General features: G+C 48.5%; 1 protein-coding gene and 1 long non-coding RNA gene across 2 annotated transcripts in view; both read right to left on the bottom strand.

Moving 5' to 3' along the window:
* Positions 1-2,286: 2,286 nt before the first annotated feature.
* Positions 2,287-6,342, bottom strand: LOC147827368 (uncharacterized). Its single transcript, XR_015452515.1, has 2 exons — positions 3,239-6,342; positions 2,287-2,550 (listed from the first exon to the last, which is right to left on the bottom strand). It is a non-coding gene; the product is annotated as an uncharacterized LOC147827368 (long non-coding RNA).
* Positions 6,343-6,377: 35 nt separating this feature from the next.
* Positions 6,378-22,889, bottom strand: part of Per3 (period circadian regulator 3) — a 44,441-nt gene continuing 27,929 nt past the window's right edge. The window contains 10 exon segments of the mRNA XM_087214602.1: positions 6,378-6,841; positions 9,862-10,009; positions 10,486-10,669; positions 12,011-12,101; positions 13,319-14,013; positions 14,690-14,814; positions 14,816-14,906; positions 20,852-21,025; positions 21,254-21,375; positions 21,822-21,948. Coding sequence (XP_087070728.1) covers positions 6,644-6,841; positions 9,862-10,009; positions 10,486-10,669; positions 12,011-12,101; positions 13,319-14,013; positions 14,690-14,814; positions 14,816-14,906; positions 20,852-21,025; positions 21,254-21,375; positions 21,822-21,948 — 1,955 coding nt within the window. The 3' untranslated portion in view covers positions 6,378-6,643.

Below are 22,889 nucleotides of genomic sequence, written 5' to 3'. Positions count from 1 at the left end.
GCTTGGGTCCAGCCCCAGGGAGTGAACTGCACAATTCTGTCTTTTTGGCCGGGGAGTCAAGATGAGAGGCCCTCAAAAGCCAGAGTCTATGTGTTTCTTTTTCTTTTTTCTCCTTTTTTTCTCCCCAGGCCCTGCCCTGAGAGCAGCCCTAAAGGCAGATCTATAAAGTGGCAGGAAATGTAGCTACAGCTCTTCTGGAGAGTCTAGGTTTTTGGGAAGACTATTTCTCCCGTGGGAAAGGGGCTTCGGGGAGCCAGAGAGTGTTCAGGGAGTTGCAGAGAGGGGAGAACTGAAAGGGAATGTCCTAATTCTATGTATGAACCCGGTTTACCCTTCAGCTGTGCATGTGCAGGACAAATCTGAAGCAGCATAGCAAAGGCTTTGAGAACTGAACTACAAACATAACCACTGCCTGTGCCCCAGGCAGACCTCAGGCGGTCCATGTGGTGTGAATCTAGTCAGGTGATTGCCTACCGACCAACAAGTAGTGAATATTACACCCCAGAGGATTATACGGGAACATAAAGACTCACAACATAACCATCAAAATGTCAAAGAAATCAGCTTGGCCTCGTAGCACAGGACTGTCATCCCAGGACTCTGGGGGGCTCAAGCGGGAGGATAGTAAGTTCAAGCCCAGCCCAGCAACTCAGATAGATCTTGTCTCAACATTAAAACAAACAGACTGGGATGTAGCTCAGTGCGAAGGCCCTGAGTTCCATTCCCAGTACAAAAAAATAAATAAATAAAAATTTAAAATTCAACATACAAGGAAACTGGGACATTATGAAGAATTCTCAAGATAAAGTAAACTGACCAGTACCAACACCAAGTTGACTCAGATGGGGAACTATTCTTTGACAGAAAGAATGTTTAATACAGGCTTTAGAATGGCTTTTATAACTATACTCCTTGAGCAAGGCACATAAACTTTAACTGAAGAGGATATTATGTCTCAGCAGAGGAATAGAAATTATAAGAAATTGAAATCAAATGGAAATTTTGGAATAGAAAAAATAATGTCTGAAGCAAAACAGCAGAAGAGAGACAAGAAAGTTAGTGAACTTGAAGATAAAGTGAAAGAAATTATCCAATTTTCAGGACAGAGAAGAAAATGACTTGAAACTCGAACAGAGCTTCAGCGATCAGGGACAACAGTGCAAGGTCTAAACATTGGTGGCGTTGGAGTTTCAGAAATAAAAGTGAAAGAGACTGGTACAGAAGAATATATGAAGAAATAATGACCAACAGCTTCCCAAATTTGATGAAAGATAACTTTGGAAATTCAAGAAAGGGGCTGGGGATTTAGCTCAGGGGTTCCAATGCCTGCCTTACAGGCGGAAGGATCCAAGTTCCATTCCCGGTACCAAAAAGAAAAAAAAGAAATTCAAGAAACTTGGTGAAACATCAAAAAGATAAACCCAAAGACAGCCAGGTCCACATGCATCATAACAAAGTGGTGAAAACCGAAGAGAAAGCTGTGGAGAGCAACTAGGGAACCATGGCACCGCGTACACAGGGGCAATGAGAACGACAGCAGACCCTGCACCAGGAGACACGGGAGGGCGGGCAGTGGAACCACATTCTGTGCTTAGTGGAAATCCCAGGAATGACCACAAAGGCATTGTCAGAGGGAGGAAAAGAAAGTAATTTGTTGCCAGGAGGCTTATTCCAAAAGAAATGCTTCACGGGGCTTTTCAGGCTGAAGGGAAAAGATAACAGAGAAAACTGGTATTTCAGGAATGAAGAAGGAGTAACAGCAATGGTAAATGTCTGACTGAACAGACTAGACTATTTTCTTTTTTTATAGATGAAAAGAAATTTATTTATCCTGTGTGTTTTATTTTTTATTAGTACATTTGCAGTACATAATGATTATATTTATTGTGGGGATTCGGTACATGTACATGACACAACTTAATTCTTTTTTTTTTTTATCCCAAAGCTGCTAGAATAGACTGTTTTCTTAGGTTCTTTAAAATATGTTGATCATTTAAAGAAAAAATATATCTCATTGTCTGTGGGATCTTAATGAAAGCAGAAGTCATACACAGGACAGCTATAATATAAAGAGGAAGGTAAAGGTATTTGTATGCTTGTTTTATTTTATTTAATTATTTATTTTTGGTGTTTCTGAGACAAGGTCTTGCTATATAGTTCAGGCTGGCCTCGAACTTGTGGTGATCCTCCTGCCTCAGCCTCCCAAGTACTGGGATTACAGGCATGCACCACCACACCTAGCTGTACAATTAATATTTATAATAAACAAAAGATCTGAGCAAAATAAATAGTTCAATATTGTATATTTTTTAGAAACTTCTGGATATTTCTTAAACTGGAGGACTCAGTTAAATTAAATTGTGATCCTGAACAAGCCTATAAGGACCACAGGGAGAACTTAAAAAAAAATTCATTAGACATACTTACTTAATCTGTACAGAATCAAGTAGATAACATTAGATTCACATTAGTGAAAAATCTCTACAAAATGTCTCTGAAAAGCAGAATAAGACCGCCTCTCACAATTCATATCCTCTTGAAAGACACAAGCTGTAAAAATCAAGCAACATGAAAAAATCAAGTAAAAATCACAAACCAGAAGATATTGGGATCATTTTTTCAGTTGCTTCCAACTACAGCAGTAGATTTTCACCAGCACCTGAGCATCGAACTGTGATAGGCAGATGTGATAAAGGCAGTTGCCATAGGAGAACTTTGGAAATCGTTCCTGAGCCAGGGGACAAGCGGACCCTCTCCTCTGAAAAACCAAGTATCCCCGTGACTCAGGTACTCAGATGCACTATGGGCCCTTTACTCATTTTTCATGGTGAGATGTGAAATGACGTAGAAGCATCAAGGTTACAGCCCCTGCTTGTCTGCTTGGACCGCCATGACGAAGTCCCACTGACCGGAGGTCTTCTCCCAGGGCCTTGCTCCTCGCTTGTGGGTGGTGTCGTCCTCCTGAATCCCTCCATGGGGGTCCCTGTGTGTGTCTGTGTCTAATCTCTCCTTCTGAGGACGCTGTTGCTATTGGGTTGGGACCCACCTTCATGAACCCACTTTAGCTCAATGACCTCTTGGAAGACCCTGTCTTTGAACATGACAGCGTCTCGAGGTCCTGGAGTCAGGACTTCAACATGTGGATGTTGGAGCCCGGGACATAACTCAGCCCCTATTGTTTATTCTGTGGGTTAAGGACGGGAAACAGAAATGAAAGTCATTAGGTCGAATCACGTACCTGGCTCAGCAATGATTCTCCTCATAGTACCGTGATCTGTCGTGACAATGGGCTGTCGCTTTTCATTTCTGTGTAGCTTCCCCCACATTGCTCTCAGTAGCAATTAATATTCTCCGCAGCTGAAAGTCTCCTTTAATACCCAGTGATGTGACAAAAAGGCTGGCTGAACCCCACGGGTGTCATTCCGGCGACATTTGAGTCATTCCCCCGAGCCTTCCCTCAATGAGCCTCCTGGTAATTGGATGACGCAAATCAATGAGGAGAGCAGATATTTATTCGATGTCACCCTTGGCCTTGCGCTGGCCATCGCTGGGGGTGTGACGCACCTGCCGAGGGCACCAGCCCAGCCCTGAGTGTCGTTTGGCAGCACATCCTTCTCTTCCAATTGGTCCTTTTCCCAGGTCACAAGGACGGCGGGGTACTTTGCTGCTAGAAACATGGTGCCCGGAAGCTCTGTATCTGAGAGAGCCACCGAGGAGGGACACTGTCGAGGCCGGGTTTGAAGGGCCAGCAGAAGACTGCTCTTGTCACTAGGGATGTCACAATGCTGTCATGTGCTCGCCCTGGGCAGGGCCAGAGTCATGCGAGGGCTGTCAAATATGGCAAGGAACAAAACAGACCAGCGACCCGCACCACTGTGGCTGTCTCAGTCACCTGCAGGGCCAAGGGCAGCCTCTGTCACCTGGAAGCAGGGCGTCCTCGAGGCTCTGCCCCTCCCTCCTAGACGTGGCCAGCCAGGACCTCCCAGGCTGTCTGCTCCCCTCAAGGAAGACAGGTTGTGGGCCCAGGGGCTGTCTGCAGGGCTGTCTGTCTGTCCCCTGGGGACACCTTGTCAAGTCAGCACCAGATGCCAGAGGCCCACGCGTCATCCTCCTGCCACCAAGCAGGGTGTACGCAGGAGCTGGGAAACTGGGTGGCCACCTCTCCCCATGCAAGAACCCGCCAAGGACAAAGACATTATCCGCTGTCTTGATGGTGACCTCGGAGACAGACACTCCTCAGAGGACACGGACCCCTGTCTGCCTCATTCATCAGACTGTCAGAGCACAGACGGCAGGACTGCAAACCCACGCTTAGCCCACAGCAGCCACTGTGTAGGGAGGACACACATCTGGCACAAATAGTGTATTTTGTGCGACCCTCTTCTAAATGGTTTTCCTGGGTCTGAATTCATCATCTTCCCATAACCAGCCGAGTCTGCTTGGGCTGTGACCAAGCCCTGCACTGATCTCACGGTTCCAGAGGCCGGAAGTCCACGGTCCAGGTCCAGCAGTGCTGGCTTCTCCTGGGGATCCTCTTGGCTTGTGGGGGTGCCTCCTCCCCGAGTCTGCACACGGTCCTGTCTGTGTCCGTGCATATCTCCAGCGTCTTGCTGTGTCCAGTAGGGACACCGGTGACACTGGATTAGGGTCCAGTCTAGTGACTTCAACTTCATTTCCTCTTTAGGGACTGACTCATCCTGAGCAGACACACCCTGCTGAGTTAGGGGGAGGCCTGGATATAGGCATTTCCAGGGGACACGACTCAGCTCACCACCGCAGCCGCTATCTAATGGGTTAGGTTATTCATATTGTGGGAATCTCTCTTTCTTGGTAACTGGAGTCAAGAGCATATTTTAAACCTGCTCTCCGATCATCAGTGATAGAGTCCAGTTCCGGTTCCGGGGCTGCGCTCAGCTCTGGGAAGGCAGGCAGTGGAGGACTTGCTGACTTGTCCCAGCTGCAGCCTGGCCGGCCCTGATCTCCTTTCACGGAGGGGAGCGGCGGGTGATGCAGCCAGGGCTGTGCCCGGACCCTGGGCTCCCCGAGGAGGGAAATGCTCTGAGGTGCCCGCGGGCTGGGTCCCAGCCACGAGCCCTGCAGGCCCGGACAGGCGCGGTCGGGCAAGGGAGGTGACTTTGAGGCTGGCGGGAAACCAGGTTCTGAGGGGGCTGGAGCCGATTCCCCTGTCCCAGGAGGTCACCGGCCCCTGGGGTCCGTTTCATTGCTGTCCTTGCCCTCGCCCTGATGCCCCTGCCGGGTGGACTGGGCCGGAGCACCTGCAGGCTCACACCTGGCCAGACAGACTCCCGGCCCCAGACAGGTTTCAAGGCAGGCGTCTTCCGTGCCGGGCGCTAGGACGCGGCCAGAGTGGTGGGAATGGCTCCTGCGAGAGCCCCTTCACCCCAGTTGTGCCTCCCATCAAGAGGTGGGGCACTTGCACGCAGCACTCTGAAGGCTGAGGCAGGAGGATTGCAAGTTTATTTGAGCCCAGCTTGGGCGCTTTAGTGGCTTAGCAAGACCTGTCTCAAAATCTAAAAAGTAATAATAATTTTAAAAGGGCTGGGGATGTAACTCAGGGCCAAGGCCTTGGGTTCAATACCCACTACTGGGCAAAAAACCCCCCCAAGGAGTGGGGCTTCTCTCCCCGCCTGCCAGGGGCCGACTTGTGACGTCACAAATTCAGATGCTGAGGTCCTGCTCCCAGGCCCTCAGAGTGTGAACGTTGTTTGGAGAAAGGGCCTTTGGCCGGTGATTAAGGAAAAGTCGAGATCTTCTGGGTGAGGGCGCCATACTCGGGAGGCTCCGGCCCTGCCGTGGCCCCGTCTGGGGTGCTTTCCCAGCAGCCCTTGCGGGTGACGTCCCGGGACGCAGCTTCCGCCCTCCCCAGCCTGGAGGAGGCCACTTCCGGCAGGAGGCCCTGCTCAGCTTCCGGGAGGAGTCGGCGGAATGCTGGTGCATGGGATGGAGAGCAGAGGCGTCCGCCAGGCCACTGCAAAGTGTGGGGCTGGGCACAGCTGCCAGGACTTGGCTGTTGGCTTTCGGGGGTCGAACAAACACACTGGCTCCTAATCGAAATTGAGCAGAATCTGGCTGTTCCCAGTACCCCACCTGTACCCCTCATTTAAGCCTGCATTCCAGTCTCCCCCCTGCTGCCTCTTCCCGACTAGGTGACTAGAGTGGGCTTTAAAACCATGGCTCATATGCTGATGTGCTGTTACCCAAGGCCTGACCCCTTCTTGGAACCACACTGGCCTCCTGAAGGATCCTCAAACAGGCCCGGCACGATCCTACCCCAGGGCCTTTGCACTTGCCACGCCCTCTGCCTAGAACGTTCTTCCACAGTTGCTCCCCTCTCCTCCTCCTCCCCCCCTCCCCCCTTCAGGTCTGTGGTGGGCTCCAACATATAAATAGCCCTTCCAGCTCATCACCATCAGGAGCCTACTTAGCCCTCGCTGGCTTTTATTGCCGCTGGACATACTGAATGCATGCTGAATGCAAATCCCAGGACGCTTGGTTTGTTTTCTTTCATTGTTGTATCTCTGGGACCTTGAACAGCACACAACAGCTGCTCAATAATGTTTGCTGAGTGAATGAGTGACCCAACGCCCCTATTTGAAACCTTTCATTGTTTCCTCATTGCTGTTCAAGGGCAAAGGTCCACATTCCTCGGTGTGGCCCTGTGGCTGAACCCAGCCTTCCTTTCCAGTCTGCTCAGGCTGGTCCAGCCCCTGGCAGCCGTGCTGGGCATCTTGGGCGTTGGCTCAGGCGTCCCCACCAATCTGTCCCTGTGACTTCTGTGCAGTCGTGCAGTCGGCAAGGCAGGCATTGCATAAACATCTGACTAAATCCGAAACATGAATATGAAGTAGATTAAATTAAATTTTAAATGAGAAGAAATTAAACATTTCCCGGAGAGCCTGTGACCTGGGATCCTACATGACCAAGGAGCCCCAGGATGTCTGGAATCATGTTGCAAATCTCCCACAGACCCAGGTCCGAATAAAACAAAGGCTAGGAGGCTGAGGCAGGAGGGCTGCAAGTTTGAGCCCAGCCTGGGCAACTTAGCAACTTAGTGAGACCCTGTCTCAAAATAAGAACTACAAACGGGCTAAGGATGTGGCCCAGTGCAAAGGCCCTGGGTTCAGTGCCCAGTACGTACACACACACACACACACACACACACACACACACACACACACACACACACACACACACACACACACACACACACACACACACACACACACACCCCGGGCACGATCACCTCTCACGAGTCACCTGCACTCTGAGAGTGTTCATCACTCAGTACCAAATTGGCTCCAAATCCTTGCAGAGCTACTTCCTCTCAGTTCCTCCTCCTGGAGTGCCCATGGCTGAGGACAATGCGTACAAACACTATGCTCAACAGTGATGGCCCTGTTTTAAAGGGCAGGGATGGCTGAGACGAGTGAGTTTAGGTCCTCTTCAAAACAAAACCCACATCGCTTCTCCGATGGACGCTGGTGCCCGTGAGCAAGCGTCACCGGGAGACGCCATCTGCTGCTCCAGACGCTTACACGTGCACCCTAGAGCCGAGTTGGAATCAGCAGCCAGGGTCAGGCGCCCAGCTCTCAGGGTGGCCAGGGCCACATCGCTCCACACTGAACTACGAGGGCCGATGCCGGCTGGGTGCGACTCCGGGACAAGGTGACAACTGTCACTGCAGCTCCGTCGGAGGGAGGAAGCTCATGTTTTTGAAGCTTAAGCCTTTGGTAGAAATTTAATTAGGCCATGCTGGAAAACCGTCGGGAAAACTGTCAGGAGGACCCCTGAGTCACCAGAGAGGACAAATCCTGAGCGGGGAGGGGAGGGAGCTGAAGTTTGCCGCCCTCTCCTTTGGGAGCCGCCTCAAAGGTCCCCAGAGGCCCCCAGGTCTGAGCCTACGCCCTTCCCACCTCTGAATCCCAAGGACCCTATGTACACACACACACACACACACACACACACACACACACCACACGCACACCCCGCACACGCACGCATGCACGCACAGGATGAGACTTAAGAAAAACATCCCTTGACTCCAATGCCACCATTTTCAATTTTGTAACATTATATCCCAGTTCTTGCCCACAATCCTCTTCTATGCAGTAGCAGCCGCCTTATGTTTTAACTCATGAATGTCTGTGTGTGTTTGTTTCCATAGTCCCGGGCTTCTCTTTGTATTTTATGAGTCCCTGAGCAGTACATAATGGTCACACTCATGGTGGGGAGCTGGTACATGAACAGAAGGCATCTGAATTCTTTCTGCGCCGCCTTCCCCTCCCCCTGTCCTCCTTCTATTCCTTGGTTCCCTTCCAAAATCTTGCAAAAAGTCTGCCTCCCTGTTTCCTTTTATCTGTCTTTTATTTTGCTCTTTAGTAAAATGTGATATTTATATATAATGGAGTACTATTCTGCCATAAAGAAGGATAAATTGGAGTCATTTATAGGAAAATGGATGCACCTTCAGACACACACGCTTAAATATCTCATGGTTTCTCTTATATGAGGAACCCAAAGTATAAATCATTAATGTCTTTTAATGACATGACTATTTTAATGGTTGCTAAAGTCACATGCTACTATGGGCTATAATTTTCTAACTTACAGACTTATCTAGGGCCTTTAGGCTAAAAGTGGGCGCCTGAAGTTTGGATTAGATGTGGATGTGTTTTCTTTGGAAATACTCAGTAGCATCGCAGAACTTTGCTGCTGCTCAGGGAAATCCTGGATGTGCTTGGATTTCAGATTTCTAACACGCTAGCCTGGTGACAAGTGGCTGCCGCCATGTCCAAGACGGTGTGTGCCGCCTGCTTTGCCAGCGTCCCCTCTGGTCCCTCCTGTCACCCACCACGAGGTGGGCGGCCTCATGCCTTTGTCCCTCCGGACTCCTTTCCGCACTGGAGCCTGCAGCCTTTGGCACTGCAGAGAAGGCGGCAGAGGACAGGCGTCTGCTGCTGGCCTCTTTCCCACAGGTGTCGCTGGGCACGCAGGCCTCGTGGGCACAGATGCCCTTCGATGCATGGGTGCCCGGGGCACGGTGCAGGGGAGAAATAAAGATCGCAGTGCTGCCACCACCATGGCTGCCGCTCCCAGCAGTGCGGACACTGGTGAGGAAGAGGGGCACTGTCCACGACGCTCCCAGCCGAGCTCTCTGAGGCCTCCACACTCAAGAGACCACGTGAGCCCCCTTCAAGTGCCTTCTGGGTAAGAATACTACCTCTGCTGTGATCCTTACTAGCAGCTTGAACTTTATCTCTCGCTTTGGTTGTTCTTTGTCTTCTGGATTATTGGGGGGGGGGTGGTACTGGAAACTGAACCCTCGACCCTTGCACTCTTTTAAAATTTTTCTTTTTCTTTTGAGGCAGGGCCTCGCTAAATTGCTAATTCGCCCCGGCTGAGATCAAGCTTGCAATGCTCCTGCCTCAGCTTCCCAGAGTGCTGGATTATAGGTGGGTACCAGCACACTCCGCTAGAATTTTACTCTTTTGAAACACGCCTGTGTATTTGAAATGTCTACCTCTTATACCTCGCCTCCCCAGTCAATCACACATAAAAGCTGTCTTTACTCTTTACTAATCCCAAATGTTCCAAGCAGTGGAAGAAAGACACTTGGGTGTCAAGAAGCCCTGTATCCAAAATCCAGTGAGCTGCACAACCGGACACTACTTAACTTCTGCACTCCGTACTTCACTGTCATCAGTGAAGCAGGGATAATAACACTTACCAGACAGGTGACCGCAAGGGCTGAAACTCTCAGTGGGACCCTGAGGAACGCTACTTGTACTCAGAAGACGCCCAGTGTGGTCCACCAATAAACGCAGCTGTTACTGTGCTTACTTGGGGGTGTGTTTGGGGGCCACTCTGGCCTTGAATCCACGAATGCACCTTGGCCAGCTCCTCCTTCTGCCCAGGAGAAAACCGGGGCTGCTGTTGTCTCCTGCTTTCTAGCTTTTCTAGGTCTTCTTTCAGCACGACTTCTTTAACCCTGCAAACACAAACCGCACCTTCCCAGGTTGGGGTTCTACTCAAAGCATCTAAGGGTGGCACGACCTCTTGGTTGGTGACACACTTTACATCTCCGCAGTATGTGAGGTACACACTGGAAACATGCCGACTTGGTCAAGCAGGCCTTCGTGAAAATAACTGTATGCTTCCGTGAAGCCGACAGAAGAAGTGGGTTTCCTTGACACTGCCTGGTGTCTGGAAGCTACAAGGTCCCTGCACTGTGTGCCACCGTGGAAGGGACACCCTTTCTTTGTTTTCTGGCCTCTGATGAGTAATGGGTTTGTTTAGCCTGGGTCTGAAAGACATGTGGCATCGTCACCGTAACCCTTGCTTTGAGAAACCAACTGTGGTTGGACCCTAAACACACTTTTCTAATAGTCTGACTAAGACATTTGAGAATTATTCCACATTAGAAACCAGGGAAGTATAGAAAGTGGGTCCCGAATGCCCCCTCACCTCTGCGGTACCTGGTAAGTCATCAGAATGCACTGAGGCGTCTGCTCAGTCATCCTCCAGATGGCGTCTTCAGCCAAGGTGGGGTGGGCTTCTTTCCGCTGTATACCCTGAGACGGCTGCCCACCTTCAGAGATTTCAGAAGAATAATCACTACTCGTAAAGTGTATATTGCTGGCGCTGCTTCCTGTCAACGGCAAATCAGAAGACACCTGTCCAAGGCTACTTTGGCCAGCCGGCCCTCGGGCTTGGGACTGGCACACAGCTGACCGCACACCTCACGCTGGCCCAGCAGTCGTCCTGGCCTGGGAACTTCGGAAACAGTTCGGAGCTTCTAACAAAGTTAGACACACACACACGCACTGCATGACCTAACCATTTCATCCCCAGGAATTTTATTCAAGGTAAGTGAAAGGATACGTCCCTGAAAGGACTCATCCTCAAGCGTATGGAGCAGTATTAGTGATCACAGCTCCAGACCGGAAACAATCCAGCAATCATCCCTGGTACAGGGATATCCACATGCTGTCACCCTACTCAGCGATAAAGAGGAACAAGCTACTGATACATGAGGGCTGATGGAAAACTACAGTGACTCTAAATTTTAAGATTATAGTAAAAGACATGCTGCTGCTAACCCCGCTCAAATACTGCCTCACATTTTGAGCATACTTATCCCATCACTGGTACCACTTTCTGAAGCAGCTCTGGAGCACGTGTCTTTCGTGTCTTTAGTTGCGCTGTCGTGGCTGCCTTGATGTCCTGAATTAATTCAAAATGCTGACCTTTCACGGTCACTCTGACTTCAGGGAAGAGCCAGAAGTCACAGGGTGCCAGATCCAGTGAACAGGTGGTGAGGACCCGCTGGGATGTTTTTATAAGCCCGCCTTTCCACTGGATGCCACTTGGCAGAAACGTTCACTGAATTTTTGATCACACCTTGTAAAGATGCTCACAAAAAAGGACTTCTAGAATTGCTTCAGAAAGTGGCAAGATGATGGCATTAAGAGTGTTTGAAGCAAGGAGATTAATAGCAATGTCTTTAAGTATAAGAAATTTTTACAATTCAAGTATTCATTGTGTATTTTGATCAGACCTTGTACAGTAAACGTGAATGTCAATAGCAGTATTCTAGTTGAAAGCACCCTAACACAAAAGACTGAATGCCACATGACCCAATTTATAGGAAATTAAAGAAGCAAAACTAAGGTGACAGAGCAAATTGACGGTTTGCCAGAAGCTGGAGGACCAGGTCAGGGAGAGACATTGAAGGTCACAGAAGAACTCTCCAGAGCAAAGGGAATGTTCTGAATGGTGACCGCTGGTGCTTACACCTGAACCACACACCTGTCAGAATTCTTGTTTTCTGCACCTGTAACGGGTGAATTTTATTGTATGTAAATCCACCTTGAGAAAATCCAGAAAAAGAATACAGGGAAAAGTCTTCACCTCTATGCCAGTGTGGAAACCAGGCAAGCCTGGTCAGTGACGTGGCGACAGAGAAGGGGTTTCCTGAGCCACACACTACCTGAGGCTGCAGAGCTGGATCCAGACGGGCATGCCTTGGGAAGGGACGCCACAGACGGGCCACTGTGGCCACTGCTGTCTCTAACACCACGCTGGGAAGGAAGGACGAGAGAGGGTATTTAACACTGCAAGCACTGCAGAAGATGACAGTTGGAACTTGGGCATCTCAGGCCGAGCAGAATGAAGTATATCTGCATCCCTGAGAAGTGAGGACTCCCAGCCTGACCCAAAGGATGCAGCCGAAGCGCCTGTGTCCATCGCAGGACAGGCACTGCTGGGTCAGAGTTCTACTGCGTGCCACGAATCACAGAAGGGCGGGTTTTAGTTGTCCTTTGGGAAATATGTGCCCAACATCTGACATGCTCTGGGCACTACACCGAACTCCAGTAACACAGCTGTGGATGACAGACCCCAGCTCTCCCAGAGCCTGCACTGCACGGGGAGATGCACTTCTCACACTGCCTCGCCTCAGAACAAGTCAGGTGCTGTCCATCTCCCCTCTCCTTACAAGGAAACCAAGGCAAAAAGAGGCTCAGCAGCGACCGCAGCTAATGCGCCTGGCTGGGACAGAGCTGCGGCCCTGCCCGGTGTTTCCTGCCCAGCCCAGGCTTGGCCTTGCCCCAGAGCTTTGGTGAGGGCTCGGCAGCCTCTGAGGTGAGCTTTCAGGCGAGCGTGTTTCTTTGATTTGGGTCATCATGTTTTGAGTGTCTATACCTTGAAGAGAAGACTGAAGAAAAGCCTGTGTAAGTATTCACACTCACCTGATATTGTATACCTAAATACACAGAAGTCAGATTCCAAAGATTAACCTGATAAACAAACCTGAGGATGTCTTTTTAGGCTTTGAGAAGTTAAAGGAAACTGACTAAACTTTTTAAAAATGGTATGTAAAAGCATGAAATTATAAACTGCTTCCTCTCTGATGACAAAAAAGAGATTCTATCTTTTTCATACACAATTACTGTCCACAACAATGCATGAAAAAGTGGGCGTACCTACATTTACATCTTGTCACATGGCTTAGTTCCACCTTTCCGGACCATCGCCCCAGGTGTATGAAAACACACTTTTCAGCCAGTGAGCACGTTAAGTGTAATACCCGGAAATCAAGTCTTAAAGGGTGGAAGGAAGCCATTCTCAGAGAACCTGACAGGTGACACCTGCTCTGGGCTGAGGTCAGAGGGACACGTGCACTATGCAGACAGAGGTGTGGCATCAGTCACAGCTGTGACAGGGGTCACCCCATGCAGGACCTCCACTTTATTAGGGGATCCGCACTCACTTTCCCGCTCCTGCGAGCATCACTTACACACTCGGCTTCTGGGGTAATGTCCCTCCTCGCCGGGTCGGGAGGTGCCCACGATCCGGGCATTTCCTCCTGCAGGTTTAACTGCAGTGGTGAGCTGCTCCTCAAATTCATGTGCCCAGACTCCTCACTTTGGTCCTCCCATGTGCCCTCCACTCTCCCTTGGCTGTCGACTGAAGGTGGTTCCAGGTCTGGAGCCACTGCTGACGCTGCAGGTAGCATTTCAGAACTGCCTGAGGCCCCCAGGGACAGATGTGGAGAGGACGGTGACCAAGGAGGACAGATGGGGGTGCTGTGCAAGAGGATGGTCACGAAAGTACCCAAGTGAGGAGCAGGAAAAGCAGGAAGGGTGTGCAGGCCGCTGCGGCAGGGTGGCTTGGGCAGGTGCGCAGGTGCAGTTCCGCAGGCTGCAGGGTCCCCTGCTCCCAGAAAGGCCAGGGCTGGGAGGCCCAGGGCGGGCAGGAGGTGAGAGGCCTGGCTGGGGAGCGTGGTGACGGTGGAAGGCAGGGCCAGGCCTGGGGCCTGGGGTGCGGGGGCTGCAGGAGGGCACCAGGGCCACACGTCTTGAAGCAGCTGTTTGTTGAGGGGACACATGCTGGCATCCAAGCTGCTGCCACTCAGCAGCATCGGCAGCTTCTTCCGCTTGTGCCTCACTTCCTTGCATCCAGCTGATCTGCTCTGCTTGGAGGCAGAACCTCCTGAAGGGATAAAGAGGGGGACACATGGTGGAGGTGTTAAAGCTCAAAGAGAAGAGAATGCCATCTCCAGGTAATCGGCAGTAGGTGCCCGAGGAATAAACCTTTGCCAAGAGTAACTCTGGCGACTACAGCAATGGCTAAGAGCAGTTTGAAAAAAGGCAAACCAAATTCTGGATAAAAATTAATCAGTTTATTTTAGGCCTCTCTTAATCAGTTTCTTGTAAAAATCGTTTCCTCAGGTCCAGGATCTAATACAGGTCCTCGATGAATTACTGATATAAGTGAATTCTCTCAGCCTGTTTCACACAGGTATGACTCCTATATGTATTCCTTCTCTTTCAAGACAGCTGGCCTGCTGTAGCTGCAGGTCTGGATTCAACTAATCACAGATTGAAAATATCTGGAAAAATAAATTTGTATCTGTACTAAACGAGTGTTGCTCCCCACAGGATTCAGTGCAGCGACTGCCTACACTGCATAAAGTGTGGCAAGCGACGAGGCACAGGGCACGGGAGGTGTTCGGGGGCTGCGTGCAGACACTCACCCTCTACCACAGGGGCCTGGACTCGTGGGTGCTGCTATTGGTGCAGAAGGTGCCCCCGCACCTGGGCCTCTCTACAGCTGAAGAGGACTCTACTGTGCGAGATTTTCAACAGCTGCTGGATGAATGCCTTACCTCGGACAGAGGAGCACTTGGCTGGGCTTGTTTTCCTGCTGAAGACGCAGCTGTAGGGTGAGGACAGGATCCTCTCCCGGAATCCGTCCACGCAGTCCTGCTCCTCCTTCTGCGTGTGGGCCGACAGTGAGCCTCGTGCCTCTGAACTCTTCCGAGGCCAAAGCAGCCGGCTGTGTGCCAAGGGCCCGGGATGCACACGCTCCAGTGGCATCCTCTGCTGAGGAGAAAGAGACTTCATGATGAGTCCTATCGATTAGGTATATTTATCTTTAGTTTCAAAATGACTTCAATAAGCTTTACAAACACCATTATGGAATGGTGGACTGGTGGAATATAAAAAACTTCACCAGCCTAGGACAAAATTCTTATTTTTCATACACATATATATCTATACACTTTATAGAGTTGTAATTGTAGACGTACATTTATTTAATTCCTGCTTTTATTGTAAACATTTTCCAAGATACAGTGTCTCTGACATTTTTTCTTTTTTATCTTTGAGTATGTTCTCCCCATCCCTACCACGGCCCAGTTCTCAGTCATCTCCCAGGACAGCCCTCCCTTGATGTACATCCTCCTCATTTATGCCGGGATAAACAAACATGAAGATAGGTCACTGCCCGGCTGACTGCTCTGAGCTCTCACCCAGAAGGCGCATGTGTACACCAGTCTGCAGCTTTCCTTTTGCACTTAACATCCTGGGGGAACCTTCCTAGGACAGGGATAGCTGTCTCACACGTTGGTATACGGTGCAGGGTTCCATTCTATGTATAATCCCCAGTTGCAGGTGGACCCGTGAGTTGCTTCTACAAACATGAATTCTTCCAAGAACAGAATGCTTCCTGGTGGGCACTGCTGGGCCCCAGCACCCACCCACTCCTCTGGGCTGGCCCAGGCCGAGGGGCTCTAAGCGGCCTGCTCCGCTCGGCAGACAGAACCACCTCTCTGGCCAAGACAGAGTAACTGGGACCAGCTGGCTTCCCACCTAGAACAACGGATACATGGACAAGCGATGACATGAAAACCAGGCTCAAGGTCCTGACCTTCAGGCAAAGGGTGGTGACCCAGGGGCCCCCAGGGAACCAGGCGAGGCCAGGACTGCTTCGGTGGGGGTGGGTCTGGTGAGACCCAGGAGGCAGAGCCCCCGGAGAGCAGCACAGCGAGAGGAGGGGCGGAGAGTCCTGGCTGAGACAGACAGCCCCAGGAGGGCGCTGTCCCCACCGGGAAGAGCCAGCCTCAGGGGCAGAGAAGTCAGGCCTGGAAGAGACTCCGCTTGTCCTGAGTAGCACAGATCTGAAAGCACAGCTTGCCAGGGTCCACCTGACTCCAGACAACTTAACCACAGCCTAAAATAAAGCACAATATTCACAGGACATCCAGCACCATTTACAGCAGCTGGGGCCCAATCTCCCCGAATGCAGAGAGGCAGGGAAAGAGAATGCTCAGCACAGCTGGGAAGAAACCGTCCCCACCTCACCCTGGCACAGATCGGCTCTCCGGAGGGACGTGGAGAGAGCAGTTGCAGTCTTCACACTGCCCGCCTTCAGGACCACGCAACAGCTGCGGAAGTTAAGGCCATTCTGCTACTGGCATAAAGGTTCTGTTAATTCTGTTCCTCCTTTCGGAGAACCCAAGTTTAGCTTCCATTTTCTCAATTATCTGTTTCCTACTTTGATGACTGCTCTTTTCTTCATTATCTCCTTCCTTGTACCTTGGGTTTATGTTGCTCTTCTTTGGCTGTCTCCTTAACCTGGAACTTTAGGTCACTGAAGACATCGCTTCTCTGACATCATCATTAAAGGTTACCAATCCTATGAAGCTGGCTTTAGCTGCATCCTACAAACTTCAGTACATACAGTGAATTATTATTTGTGGGTGGTGCTGGGGATTAAACCCAGAGCCTTCACACTGAGCTATACATCCCCAGGACCTTTTCATTTTTTTATTCTGAGGCAGGGTCTCTCCCTAAATCCTCTAAGCCGGACTTAAACTTCCAACTCTCCTGCCTCAGCCTCCCTGGGTGCTGGGTTTACAGACATGGTCCACCACACCTGGCCAGTTTCATTATTGATTTTAAAATATTTTAATACCTTTTATGATTTCTTCTTTTTCTGAGACAGGGTCTCACTGTGGAGCCCAGGCTGGCCTCAGACTTCTGAGGTGATCCTCTCCCCTCAGCCTCCCAAGGTGCTGCGATTACAGGCGTGTGCCACCATGCCTGGTGTCATTTCTTCTTTGATCATGGATTATTTAGAAACATGCTGTTTAATTTCTGTTTGAGTTTAAATATCTATTGATTTTAATTTAATTCACCCTAGGCAGAGAGAACATGTTATACATCATCAAAGCTTTTAAATGTGAGTCTTAAATTACAGCCAAAAATCCTAGCTATGTCAGTGAACATCCTGGGTGTACTCGACTATGCGTTCTCAAGTTACTGGGTGTTTTCTAAAGACCAACTGCTCATATGGTTTTTGTCCTTGGCTCTATTAATATATAATACTATTTAATATAGTGTATTAAATTTATTGATTTGCATATGTTGAACCATCCCTGCATCCCTGGGATGAATCCCACTTGGTCAGGGTGTATGATCTTCTTGATGATCTTCTGCATTCTATTTGCCAGTATCTTATTAAGGATTTTTGCATCTATGTTCATTAGTGAGATCGGCCTATAGTTCTCTTTTTTTCGGTTGGGTCTTTCTCTGCTTTGGGGATCAAGGTGATGTTTGCTTCCAGGAATGAATTTGGGAGTATTGCTTCCCTTTCAATTTCACTGAAGAGTTGAAACAGTAATGGCAATAGTTCTCTCTAAATGTCTTGTAGAATTCAGCAGTGAAGCCATCAGGGCCCGGAGTTTTCTTAGTTGGTAAGTTTTTAATTACATTTTCAATTTCACTGATTGATATTGACACTGACCCACTCTGACTTGTTTAGAATTTTTAGTTCTTCTTGGTTCAACTTTGGTAATTCATATGTATCTAGGAATCTGTCCATTTCTTCTGTGTTTTCCATCTTATTGGCGTATAGGTTCTCAAAGTAGGTATTGATGATCCTCTGGATTTTTGCTGAGTCCACTGTAATTTCATCCTTTTCATTCCTAATTGCATGGATTTGGGCCTTTTCTTTCCTTTTGTTTGATAAGGTTGGCTGAAGGTTTGTCAATTTCGTTTATTCTTTTGAAGAACTCAATCTTTGCTTCATTGATTTTTTTCTGTATCATTCTTAGTCTCCACTGCATTGATTTCTGCTCTGATCTTTGTAATTTCCTCCCTTGTATGAGCTTCAGGTTTGTCCTGCTATTCTTTTTCTAGAAGCTTGAGGTTCAGCATTAGGTTAACTGAACTTGCTGTTTTCCTAATATGAGTATTCACTGCTATGAATTTCCCTCGTAAGACTGCTTTCATTGTGTCCCATAGATTCCTATATGTTGTACTGGCATTGTCATTTAATTGTAGAAACTGTCTGATTTCTTAATTTCCTCTGTGACCCACTGGTTGTTCAGAAGTGTGTTGTTCAATTTCCATGAGTTTATGAAATTCTTGCGCTTTCTTTTTCTATTGATCTCCAATTTCATCGCACTATGGTCTCCAATTTCATTGCACATGTAGGGGATAATTTCAATTCCTTTGCACTTAAACATGTTCTATGAGCGAGTATATGATCTATTTTGGAGAACAAACCATGTGCAGCTGAAATGAATGTGTATTCTGACTTTGTGGGGTCAAACACTCTAAACATCTGTTAAGTTCATTTGTTCAAGAGTTGGATTGAGTTCTAGTATTTCATTATTTTTTGTCTAGTTGATCTGTTTGTGACAGTAGGGTGTTGAGGTCCCCCACTACAACTGTACACCTAGGATTGGAAGTTCCATGTGACTCGGCTATTTCCCAGTTGTCTATCTTCCTGAAAGAATTAAAAGAATCATACCACAGCAATATATGTGTACCCATGTTCACAGCAGCACAGTTTATAATAGCTAAATCTTGGAAACAGCCCAAGTGCCCATTAACTGGAGACTGGATAAAGAAAATGTGGTTTTTCTATAAAATGGAGTACTATTCAGCCATAAAGAAGGAGAAATTTAGAGACATTTATAGCTAATGGATATACATTGAGGCACTACTCTTTCTTTCTTTTTTTTGTACCAGGGATCGAACTCCGGTCCTTGTGCAGTAGGTGGCGAAACCACTGAGCTAAATCCCCGGCCCTGAGGCACTACTCTTAAGTGAAATAAATAGGACACATATGTGTAGATACTGAATAGTTTCTCTGGTGTGAGAAACTAAAAGTGTACATGAGGACTAAAAGGTATAATAGATAATGTGAAATAGGAAGAAAAGGGACAAAGGGAAAGGGAAAGTGGGAGGGATAGGGAAAGAAAATAAGGGAATGGAATTAATATGAGAAAAGGAAAAAAATGGAAACGAAGTCTTTGTAAATAGGGAGGGATGGGGAGGGGTTGAAGGGAGGGCAGGGGAAGGGGGAAAAATAAGAACCAAGAAAGATTATGTAAAGGTGCAAACTCCCAATGATGAATGTCATTAAACTGTATATCTAAAACCAATAAAATTAATAACATTAAAAAAAATCAACTGCTAAGGCGATTGACAGTGGCATTCAGCTCATCTGTTTCTTTCCTCTTTTTGCCCATATGTTCTATCAGTTGCAGACAGAGGCTAAATTTTCCAACTGTGATTATGGCAAATCCATTTCTTTCTACCTTAATTTCCATTTTGGCTTCCTAGCTTTAGAAGCTCCAGTTTTCTTATGCTTATTGTTTGAGCCGTGTGTCTTTCCCATCCATTTGCTCTCAGCACACCTGTGAGTTTGTGTCTAAGCTGCTCTCTGTATGCAGCAGGGCTGGGGCCAATCTGTCTGCTCTGACGATCTCCATCCCTTAACCTGCAGTTGTCTATTTTAAGCTGTCACTGAAACTGGACTTAGAGCTACTATTTTATTGTGTGTTTGGTTTGGTCTTTTTCTTTCTTTCTCCCCCTCTATTGCTCTTTTCCTGCTCTTTTTTTGGATTTGAGTATTTTTTAAAACTTTCCTTTTAATTTATGAATTGGCTTTTGAGCTAATCTTTGCATCTCACATTTTTAGCTCAGGTTTAGCAGTTTCTGTGGCAGCAGATGACTCCGTATTCCGCTCCTCAGGGGCCTCTGACTCCGGGTGAGTTTCCTTCACCTGTCTGTGCCTTAACTGTTCCACAAAGGTCAGACAAGAATTTTCAAGGAAGTGCAGCTGTGTTCACAGTCCTCAGTCCCCACTTGGTACTGGGGCCAGGGTATAAAATGCAAGAATAAGGACTTTTTAGAAAGCAAGGGCATAGAGAAAGCATAGAGTCTGAGAGCCCAGGAGCTCTGATTCTGCATTTCCTCCTTGGATAGAGATGTGGCCCTGCAGACGGTAAGACTAGCCTAAGATCAGAAGAAACCACTGAATATCTAGATTCTAATACGCATTCTTCCACAGTGGCAATAAAGGACAGAGTACCGAGACACAGGTGACACGGGAGAGGCACAGACGGACAAAGTGCTTCCCATACTGGTCGTGATGCTCCCCACCTCGTCTGGGCCAGACCATGGCAGCTGCTCGCCTGCACAGGGTCCAAAGTATCAGGAAAAGTGCTCTAAAAAATGTGCACCTGCTCCTGTTCTGAGGGCCTGGCTCAGTTCCGGTAAAACTCCCTCTCTGGCTAATCAGAAGAGTAACGTGACCTTCTCAGAGCCACAACTGCATGCTTCCCCAGGACCCCAGCCCGGACTGAACGAGTTAGTGCGGGCCAAGGACTGAAAACAGAACGGCTCACAGTCACAACTCACTGCACAGGAGCCAATCTGCCACCTGCGGCTGGCAAAGACAGATTAGAGAAAACTGAAAACTCAGCTTCACAGATCTGTCACCATTTCCTCTACCACATGGTTATGAGGAATCAAAGGTCAGACCGACAGGAGGCAGGCAGTAAAAAAGAAGAGGGACCCATTCTATGTGTTTTACACACATCGGCTGATTCTAGCCACAAATAACAGAACTAAGACATACAGTCTAAAATCTGAAACCAATACAAATATGCCATTTCCAACCCTACCTGAACTAAAGAAGGGAAAAGTACTTATAATTTACAAGCCAGGACTTGGTGAAGGAAAGGGAGTACCCGACTCCAGGGGAGGGATGTGGATGAGGGTGCTGCTGCAACTGCACCGGCTCGTGTCCGAGGCCAAGCTCAGTGCTGTGGTGGACACGGTCTGTGTGGCACCGCCCTCGACAGCCGTGGGCCGGATGTTTTCTGGCACTTCTGGTGTAGGAGTGGCCGGGATCTGTGCAATGGCTGGTGACACAGGGGAAACAAAAGTGAAAAGAAAACTACCAACAGGAAGGGGATATTAAAGGTGATACTACAGCCAACAGTTTACAAAGGCTGTTCTCTCACAAAGCCTACTGGCCATTAAAAAGTAATACCAAAGTAGGGTTCTGTGATTACAATGAAAGAGAAACAGAGGTCGGGAGGGAGTTAGGGTGCGTTCTGCTTATCTCACTAGGAAGGCACTGCTGTCACCTTGCAGAGCCTGGGCACTGTCCATGCTGTGGTGTTGCCTGTCCTCTGATGACGAAGAGGCTGTGTTCGTACGCGAGACGCACTTCCTTTTCAAAACTGGGACATGGCAGCTCTTCAGGTATCTGCAGAAGAGCAGACCACGCCTTCTTACCTGTCCCCTCCCTGTGCAGCGCCCACCTCCCTGCCCCTCCCAGGCCTCTTCTGTTTGGGATGCTTTGTACTTCCTCGCTCGCAGTCTTCTCCGAAAATCCCAGGTCGGGTCACTGGGTTTTAACAGGTCTTTTACTACAGTCTTGAGCTGATCCTCACATTTTATACCATGTAACTTCAAGCTTAGGTCTTCTTGGGTATCCCTGAGCTCCCCCAGAGAAGGGGTGCATCTCGTGATTTTTCTGCACCCTCCATAATGGCCGGTATATTGCAAACTGCATGCAGTAAGTACTCTCTAAATAGCTACTAATTTACAGTATAAAATCAAGACCGAGCAGCTTTTAAAAATTCCATGAAGGCTCCACAGGGGCAATGTACCCTCTTGGCAAAAACTGTTATTAGAACTTGTGTCTCATACCTGATGACACTATCGATACAGTGTATCTGTTGATAGGATGGGCTGTGCTGGTCTTTCCTCAAACCCTCACAAGACTCAGTGCACATGTTTTTATTGTTCAGCATCTGAGAGGAAGAAAAGGTCTCACCTGAAAGAGAATGAAGGATGAGCAATTAAAATACTTAGCATGTAGTTAAGAAAACAGCAGCAAAATTAAACCATGGTACTTTATGACGTACACATTAATAGAGCACTACAAATAGAGTATTACAAATGAGCTCAGGTGTAACTGCACCTATGTAGAAAGAACCACACCACATAACCTGAACACAATGAGGTGGAGAGCACAGGGAGTCACCACGTTGGCACTTAAAAAATGAGTGAAGTACATTTCAGGCAAGGGCTATCAATAACAGTGTCAGGTAACAGGCTGATGCTACCTGCACCACTGGGCCATGCACCCACACTGTGTGCTGCACTATCACCCATCACCAAACGCCTATCCAGGGATCACTCCTGGTGCCACGAAGAACGGGATGACGAGACACTGTGCATGTCTCCTGTGCTGGAGAAGCACACAGCAGTACCTGGGTGTAATCTGTGATGATACTGGCATTGTCCTTTTCAGGTGTTGTCCGATTTGGTGGCTACTGCCACACAGAGCTATTAAGCACCTGAAGTGTAGCCAGAGCCCCTGAAGGATAGAACTATTCTCACTGTATTTATTTGTATTTGATTTGAATTTAAACTGCCAAGTACAGCCACTGGCCACCATGTCACAAGTACAGAGAGAAGAAGGCTCTAGGCCCCAGCACTGCAGAACTTCAACTCCCTTGAGAGAAGAATGAGCCAGAAAGGGAGACTGAAAAACAGTCAGGGATCTAAGAAAATCCTGCAAAGTACAGGTGCCTTGGGAACCAAGAATGGAATCCAGTTCAAGAAAGGAGTGGCTGCCCGGGTGCTGGGGAGAGGCTGCCTGTGTCGGTAATTACGAGGGTTAATGCTAGCTGGCCCGAAAGGTTTCTCCACCCTTATAGCGATGAGGATGGGAAATGCTTGGATTAACTTGCTCATCTGACCAGGAAATAA

The sequence above is a fragment of the Heterocephalus glaber genome, unplaced genomic scaffold, assembly GCF_053883595.1.
Source record: "Heterocephalus glaber isolate CG9 unplaced genomic scaffold, H.glaber_assembly_v1.0 deba00001447, whole genome shotgun sequence".
Taxonomy (NCBI): Eukaryota; Metazoa; Chordata; class Mammalia; order Rodentia; family Bathyergidae; genus Heterocephalus; species Heterocephalus glaber.
Note: the sequence above shows the minus strand (reverse complement) of the source record. Positions and strands in the feature narration are given on the sequence as shown.